This window comes from Theobroma cacao, chromosome 4 (genome assembly GCF_000208745.1).
Source record: "Theobroma cacao cultivar B97-61/B2 chromosome 4, Criollo_cocoa_genome_V2, whole genome shotgun sequence".
In the NCBI taxonomy this organism is placed as follows: domain Eukaryota; kingdom Viridiplantae; phylum Streptophyta; class Magnoliopsida; order Malvales; family Malvaceae; genus Theobroma; species Theobroma cacao.
The window spans coordinates 31,309,179-31,318,576 of NC_030853.1; the positions used below are offsets into that span (position 1 = coordinate 31,309,179).

At 29.8% G+C, this 9,398-nt stretch overlaps 1 protein-coding gene across 1 annotated transcript; it reads right to left on the reverse strand.

Moving 5' to 3' along the window:
• Positions 6,883-7,594, reverse strand: LOC18603677. The gene is made up of 2 exons (XM_018119294.1): positions 7,587-7,594; positions 6,883-7,493 (listed from the first exon to the last, which is right to left on the reverse strand). Exon 2 carries the CDS (start codon positions 7,468-7,470, stop codon positions 7,138-7,140), a length of 333 nt encoding a protein of 110 aa, XP_017974783.1. The 5' UTR covers positions 7,471-7,493; positions 7,587-7,594; the 3' UTR covers positions 6,883-7,137.

Here is a 9,398-nt window from a genome sequence, read left to right on the forward strand (position 1 = left end):
CGAAGCCTGAAATGAAATAAATAATTTTAATATATATGTATTTTGTAAGAACTAAAACTAGATTTTGAGATTATTTGACAAAAGATCATCGATAATTTTCTTTTCTCGATCAAATATATAAATGGATTAGATCGAAACCTATAAACTTAGATCATCAATAACATAATTTATAATAATAAAAAAAGAGAAAGTAAAACTAGAATGATGAGAAATACCACAACTCTAAAGAAATATTGTGTGATGAATGGAGAAATGAGAGCTTAGGGTTTTATAGCCCCAGCTGCTCACTATTTAAGGTTTAGTGTGAAGCACCCAAGGAATCAAAGGGGTGAGGTGGGGGATATCACGTTGTTGCAAAACCATTGGCCTTACCCATGGCCACTAAACCAAGAAATTATATGATTAACATTAATAAACAAGGCATTGGAAAAATAATCTTGATGGAAATTTTAAACTAAAAACAAGGGTTAAAAACGAGTCTATATACTGTCACATATTCTTTAACAAACAGTTAAAAAAAGTAACAAATTAATTAAAACAAGGATAAACAACGCATGCCTCCATTTTCAAAGTTTTCCTTCCAATATGCTTAGTCTAAAAATAAGTACTAATTTTAAATTATGAAGTTGGATTTGATTTCTTTTACAAATAACGAACTGAAAATATATAAATATATGAAATTATTGTAAATCTTGTATATATACAAATTGGGTATATATATGCTAACACAATTAAAATACCATTAGGATATGAACATGTCGCATCGATCACAAATTAAAGTATAAATATAAATAAAAAAATTAATTAAATAGATGAGACATAATCCACAAATGACGCTTTGTGGTTGAATTTCAGATCCTTTCTATAATTACCTAATAGACTCAAGCACCAAATATGTGATGCTGCCCCCGAATCAGAGCTAGTCCACTTCATTTATGCAGAGCCCCCAACGGGATATTAAGCTATTTTTATCATTCTTTTATATTCCTAGGCATAGCTAGGTTGAAAAAACATGGGGGATTGAGAGGATGAGAGGTAGGCGTGGTTGAATGGGGAGACAGCTTTTTGGCAACATACAAACCTCCGAGAAATTGATAGTATTTTCAAAGAGCCCCCGCATTTTTCAAAGTTGTTTTTTTTTTTTTTATGGTTTTGTTTGGAGTCAAGTGTTTGAGATAGTGAATTAATTTGGATTTGATTTCATCTACAAATTGTGAGGAAAAAAGTCAACTACTTTACACAAATATCAGTAAATACATAATATATACGTATACATTTGAAAAGTACGAGAGATGATTGAGAGGTGGGTGGAACCTTGGAAATGTGGTAATAGGAGATTAGCCATTGATTCTAGAGGTGGAGTTGAGTGGACAAATCCTAGTGTGAATGAAATCAAATTCTATATTGATGGTTCTGCCTCCGCTAGAAGTAAATCGGGATTGGCGGAATGTGGTGGGATGTTTCAAGATAATGAAGGCTCCGTTGTTGGACTGGTTTTTGATCCACTTGATATCCACGAATCCAATTTTACGGAGTAATGGTTATTAAACATGCATTACAAATGTTTACAACTTTCCCATATGTGGGAAGGAAAAGGTTAGTGATTGAATTCGATTCAAGAGTGGGATTATCTTGGGTGAAGGAGCTACAAGAGAGACCTTGGGTCCATTGACAGATTTTTAATGATATCAATGCTAGTCTACGCGTGATTGAAAGTTATGTGTTTAGACATACGCTATGGGAAGCCAACTCCTTTGCGGATGCTTTAGCAGAGTTTAGAGTGGAAAGGGAAGAAATGCTCTTCGTACACATTATTATTGGCCTTCATGATTGGCTGGAAATTTCATGTACTCTTGATTATTATGCTAGAGTACTGTTTATGTATGTTTGATCGGGTGTAGAGTTGCTATGTTGATGGACCAGGTTTGCGCTGTGTTATGGTGTTTAATTATTGTAAAGTGTTTATGGTGTTCATCATTGCTGGACCTTGCTCGTCTTGGCAATGATATGTACTTTTGGATGATCTATTCTCATTAGTAAAATTAATTGTTTACCTTTCAAAAAAAAAAAATTAATTGTTGCATGAGCAAAAAAAAAATTGGATCTTAGATTGAGCGAGAGAATGGAACTAACGTGTGTTGGGAGAAAGAGAGTGAGGTTAGTATTTAAATGCAGAGACAGATGAAGATGTAGGGAAGAGGCAGATAACAGCTTTATGTAACAAATTGCACAAGAAAGTAATAAAATTTTGTTTGATTAATATTTTTTTATTAATTTTTTTAAAATAATAATTAATAAAAATATTTACCAGATGAAATTTAAGTAATTAAGAGCCGTACTATTCAAATGCATTCTTTCAACATTTTCTAATATGCTGTCTTTAAAAAAAAAAAAGAATTCCAATATGCTTGAATTAAAATAAGTATTACATGAAATTACAAATGATAAAAAACCGACGATATATAAATATATAAAAATATTGATATATCATGTATATATACAAATTGAGTACATATATAATACAATTAGGATAAGATAAGTTGTAAATTAAAGTAAAAATATTAATCAAAATAAAGTAATTAATAGACGAGACATAATCCATAAATGACGCTTTTTGATGCTTTCTATGATTACCTAATAGACTCATACGCACCAAATGTGTGGTGCTGCCCTTGAACCAGAGTTAATCCACTTCATTCATGCAGAGCCTTTTATAATCCTAGGCATAGCTAGGTTGAAAAAGCATAGGGATATTGAGGTTGGAAAAAGAGAGGTCAGTGTTGTCGAACGGGTAGAGAAAGCTTTATGGAAACAAACAAACGTTCGAGAAATTAAATTTATGTAGAACAACGATTTTTTAGAACAAGTAATTAATTTTAGTATCGATCACTCAAAATATTCTGATTTTCATAATTAAGTTGATATGGCAATCTATACATAATTTTAAAATTTCATACTATTTACAAAAAAGAAAATGATAATGTTTTGTAAATGCATTACAAAATTAAACTTTAGTTAGGGTTTTGTCTATTGTTTTTCCATATCAAAGAAAAAGTTTGTCTTCTAGAAATCTCCATTTTAATGAGCAAAAAAATTTTTAATACAGAAAATAATCATCTTTCTTGCAACATCAAAATAAAATGATTCTTTTAAACGATTTCATAAAAAAATTGAAGTCTCGAATAGCACAACAACTTTATGAAAAACAAAAGATATAACAAACTTAACCAATACTATAATTAATGATAAAGTATAAATAAGCAAAGACCATAAACGTACGGCTAGCTTAATCTTTTATTCCATGCAAACAAGATAGTTAATATAGACAAACCTTTATTTACATTACAAACACGATAGTTCATAACTTAACACATAGTTAATACAGACAAACCTTTATTTACATTACAAACACGATAGTTCATAACCTAACACACTTCTTCTACACCTTATTTCCTTGGGAAGAAACTTAAAATGCACCGTATGCATATACTATATATAGTATATGCTTTTGTCTTATTCTAACATGTTAACTTCCTTCCTCTTTTTTTTTTGGGAAAAGTTAACTTCCTCTTTTATTCTTAGGCAAACCATATTTAGAAGAGCTAGCTTCATCACTTTCTGATCTTTTAAATAAGCTGTATTAGCAAGCTCAGTTTAATTTCCTGGCTTGCACGGGTCCTTTTTGTTGGGACTTGGTTGAGAAGGACAGGGATATGCAACGATCTTGTTATTGTAATTGTCGGTAGTTAAAGCATCGGACAAATCTTGTTCCTGCAGGGCATCGACAAGGCCTACTACACCATTATTTTCTACTGTTCCTGCAGTAGCTGCACCCTTGTTGTTGGCAGCTGGATCTTTTTCATCTTTAGCTCCAACATGGGGCTTTCGACATAGAGTACTTGTCTGATCACTAAGGAGCTTCCGCTTGTTGTCCTCCAGGGTCATTCGTTTTCCATCAGCTCCCAAAGTTGCCAACAGCAGCACTAGGGCGAACAAGATCATTGCTAGGTTCTTCATGATTGACAATCAATCGAAGCCTGAAACAAAATAAATAATTTTAATATATATGTATTTTACAAGAACTAAAATTAGATTTTGAGACTATTTGATGAAAGATTGTCAATAATTTTTTTTCTGAATCAAATGAAGATTTGTAAAATATAAATAATTAATATGTGACATTGTTTGATACGAATATACTAAATAAAAACTTACAAACTTAGATCTTTCATAAATTATTTTGTAATAATAAAAATGAAAAAGAGAAAGTAAAAACTAAGATTACAAGAAATACCACAACTCTAAAGAAATATTGCATGATGAAAGGAGAAATGAGGGCTTAGGGTTTTATAGGCCCCGCGCCTCGCTGTTTAAGGTTTAGTGTGATAGACTTTTGAGCACTCGGGAATCAGAGGGGTGAGCTGGGGATATCACGTTGTTGCAAAACCATTGGCCTTACCTATGGCCACTAAACCAAGAAATATGATTAATATTAATAAACAAGGCATAGGAAAAATAATCTTGATGAATTTTTAAGCTAAAAACAAGGGTAAAAAAAAGAGTTTATATATTGTCACATATTTTTAAGAAATAATTAAGCAAAGTAACAAATTAATTAAAACAAGGGTAAACAATTAATGCATGCCTTCATTTTCAAAGTTTTCCTTCCAATATGCTTCGTCTAAAAATAAGTACTAATTTCAAATTATGAAATTTGATTTGAGTTTTTTTACAAACAACGAAGAACTGAAAATATATAAGTATATAACATTATTGCAAATCATTTATATATACAAATTGAATATATATATGCTAACAAAATTAGGATAAAATTAATATATAAATACGGTGCACAAATCACAAATTAAAGCATAAATATAAATAAAAGAGAACTAATTAAATAGATGAGACATAATCCATAAATGACGCTTTGTGGTTGAATTTCGAATGCTTTCTATAATTACCTAATAGACTCAAGCACCAAATATGTGATGCTGCCCCCGAATCAGAGTTAGTCCACTTCATTTATGCAGAGCCCCAAACGGGATATTAAGCTAATTTTATTATTTTTTTAATATTCCTAGGCATAGCTAGGCAGGGGCGGAGGGTGGTATTGTTTGAAAATTTTTAATTATAATATATATATTTTTAATAATCTTGGAGAGTAGTATATTTATGGAGGCAGTGATTCTCTCAAAATTTTTGCAATATTTTATTTATTATATATTTTTAATGCTCATCAAAATATTTTTTATGTAGTAATTAATAAAAATAATAAATAATAACATGACCCTACAAGCCCTAATCAACGTTACCCTAATTTAAGTTTATTCACATCTCTTTCTTCCTCTCTTTCTATTTTTCTCTTATTTTGTTTTTTTTTACTTTACTTTCTCTTATGTAATTAATTACTGAAACACATTTCATATTTTAAAAGAGAGATTTATAATCTTATGAACTTGGATAAGATAAAGTTTTCTTTTATCTTCTTTTTTCTATTTATATTATTTAACTATTGTGTAAAATTCTATATATTATATTTAATTATTTATATTTTATGCATTATATTTTATGAATCTAGAAAACATTATTGAGTATAACTTTTTTGTAAGTTTTTTTTTTCTTATTTTTTTTTATTTATATGCTATATAAAATTATTTTTTTTATGAATCTTTTGATTGTTGTTTAAATGCAATGTATTAATTTAAAAAAAATTTAATCTTTATTCNTTTATATGCTATATAAAATTATTTTTTTTATGAATCTTTTGATTGTTGTTTAAATGCAATGTATTAATTTAAAAAAAATTTAATCTTTATTCCTTTTTGCTTTTGGTCCTTCCCATAAAAATTGGCTAACTCCGCCCTCTGTAGCTAGGTTGACAAAACATGAGTAATTGAGAGGATGAGAGGTTGGAAAAAGAGAGGTAAGCATGGTTGAATGGGGAGACAAAGCTTTATGGCAACAAACAAACCTTCGAGAAATTAATAGTATTTTCAAAGAGCCACCTCGTTTTCAATTATATTATTTTGTTTGTAGTGAAGGGTTTGAGTTAGTGACTTAATTTGGATTTGATTTCATCTACAAAATGTGTGGGAAAATGTCCACTACTTTACACAAAAATCAATAAATACATAGTATACATATATACATATATTTTAAAATTTTATTTAACATTAAAATTAATTTTGAAAATTTTGTCACATTAATACATAATCTAATTCATGATACCTATCTTCTTGTAAATTAGAAAAAAAGAAATGAAAAGATGTGAAATCAAAAAGTTTCTCCCTCAACGATAACCAATAGGGCCAAATGATTTTTACTTTTACGAAAAACAAGTAATTCAATTTCAGATTTGATATTCTGACTTTTTTAATTAAGTTAATCTTGTAATCTATATATTTTTAAATTTCCATACTATTTATAAAGAAATTCACAATCTATTGCTAATGCGTTGGAAAATTATATTTTAGTTAGGGTTTTGTCAGCTGGATTTTCATGTAAAGAAAAAGATTTTCCTCTAGAGAGCTCCGCTTTAGGGAGCAAAAATTTTTTTAATAAAAAAGAGAAGCATCCTTCTCACAACATCAAAACAAAACAATTCTTTCAAACGAATTTATTAATAAATTAAAATTTCAAACAATTGCAATAACTTTATTGAAATAAAGTATAAACAAGTAGAGACCATATACGTACGGCTATCTTGATCTTTTATTCCATGCAAATAATTAAAACAATAATATTCTCTCTGTTTTATCTATTTAAGTTGTCCCCTTTGGATCTGCTCCTTTTGGATTTTTTTATTTTTGTCAGATTTGTCCATATTTCTAAATATTAAATAAAATTCACATTTTAACTGAGAAAAAAAAAAGACAATAATACACAAAAACCTTGATTTACATTACATACACGATAGCTCATAACCTAACACACTTTTTTTACAACTTATTGCCTGGGAGGAAACTTAACATGAGCAGTATGCATATACTATGTAAAGTGTATGCTTTTGTCTTATTCTAACATGTTAATTTCCTCTTTTATTCTTAGGCACACCATATTTAGAAAAGCTCCATCACTTTCTGAGCTTTCACATAAGTTGTAGAGCTAGCTCGGTTTCATTGCTTGCGCTTGTTCCTATTCTTTGGACTTGGAGGGAACGTAAGGGTTGTTCGCGGTTTTATATTGACGGTGGGTACTTAGAGTATCGGGCAAACCATCTTCCCGCAGGGCATCTACAAGGCCTACTACACCATTATTTTCTGCGGTTCCAGCAGTAGCTGCACCCTTGTTGTTTACAGCTGGATCTTTGGCATCTTTAGCTCCAACATCAGGCTTTCGACCCAGAGTACTTGCCTGATCACTAAGGAGCTTACGCTCGTTGTTCTCCAGGGTCATCCGTTTTCCATCAGCTCCCAAAGTTGCCAACAACAGCACGAAGGCGAACAAGATCATTGCTAAGTTCTTCATGATCGATCGGGAATCAGCTAAGCCTGAAATGAAATAAGTAATTTCATGTAAGAAAAAATCAGTTTCTAATATCAAAAAGAGAAAGTAAAACCAGGGTTATGGGAAGTACCACGTACGTTCAACTGTGAGGAAATATCTTGTGATGAAGGGAGAAATTCGAGAACCTAGGGTTTTTATAGCCCTAGCTGCTCGTTGTTTAGGGTTTAATGTGATAGATTTTTTAGCACCAAGAAATCAGAGGGTGAGGTGTGAGTATATATCACGTTGTTGCAAAACTATTGGTAGCCTTGGCCAAGAAGCGAAGAAATTATATATGATTAATATTAATAAATTGTATACGATTTCAAACAATTATTCAATGATGGAATTTGGTTGATCCACTTAAGGGACAATTCCCGTAATTCACTAGTCAATTCATTCACTAATTGAGCTATTTTTATTATTGTTTAATTTGTTTTTGTAGGTATAGCTAGGTTGAGAAGAATTACGGGGATTGAGATCCATCGAGAGAATGGAAATTAACGTGCATATGAGAAAGAGAGTGAGGTAAGTGCTTGAATGAGGAGATAGATGAAAGTACAACGAAGAGGGAGACAAAACTGTACTAACGAGAATTAATATTTTTATTTTATTTTATTTTTATAAAAAATACATAACAAAAATATTTACCAAGCAAAACTTTTTCTCTAAAAAAATTTTCAGATATTTCATTAAAAACCGAAGCCATTGAGCTATTTAATGTCTTTTGCCATAGTGGTAAAAGATTTCTGATGGCATTAATAAATTCGGTTAAATGATAAGTCTCTGTACAATTGTTGAGTGCTGTGTACAAAAACTAAGTAGTACCTCTAAACCCTAATGTTAAAGCTACTATTAGACGTTTTTAATTATTATAATTTAATTTCTATTCCTATCATCTTAGTTTTATCTAGATATTTAATTTTATCAGTTAGTTTTACATTGTTGTATACATACTCTTGTTCATCAATAAAACTTAACACTTCCAAATCTCTAAAGTTCCAAATCTCTACTCCTATTACCTTGAGCTGCTAATTTTCAAATGCATGCCTTCATTAATTTTCAAAGTTTTCCAATATGCTTTGTCAAAAAATAAGTACTATTTGAGATTGTGAAGTTGGATTTGATTTCTTTTACAAAGGATGAAGAAGCAAATATATATATTTTTTAGAATTAACTTAACATATCATTGATTTTTTTTTTTTTACATTCATCACTAATGACAAACAGTAATAGCTGCTTACAACCACCATCTAAACGACACCTTACACAGATTTATCAGCTGGCCAGCAAAAACTAAAATATATAAATATATAAATATATTGTAAATCGTGTATATATATATATATATATATTTTAATCAAGTAAAAAAATTATATATATATATATATATATATTTTTTTTTTAACACCATAAATCTTTTACACTTAAATATTTGGCTTATTAATAAGCATATCAACAATTTACATAAAAATTATATTTTTTAAATATTTTTTTCAATTTAGTCTCTCAACATCTCAATTTTGTTCAATTTAATCCCTATACTATATATTTTTGTTCAATTTAATCCTTATGAAGTGGTAAAATTTTTTGTTGAAATTGTTTTTGATCTGCCTAGTGGCACTGACATGTCAGCATGTCAGTGCCATGTCAGCACGGACACAACATCATTTAGTGCCGCTAGACATTGCCACGTCATCATTTAATGCCACGTTGCATTATCACATCATGAAAAATGTGATACGTCAGTGCTGATATCATCATTTAACGGCAAAATTAGATGTAATTAGGAAGAGAGACGAAATTGACGAAATTTAAAAAATCAATGGACTAAATTGTTTCAATTTTAAGTATATGGACTAAATTTGAATAAAATTGAAGAATATAGGGACTTAATAAGTTTTTTTACC

Excerpts from the sequence above, each read along its gene's own strand:
- LOC18603677 (XM_018119294.1), bottom strand. The coding sequence starts at position 7,470 with ATGAAGAACTTAGCAATGATCTTGTTCGCCTTCGTGCTGTTGTTGGCA.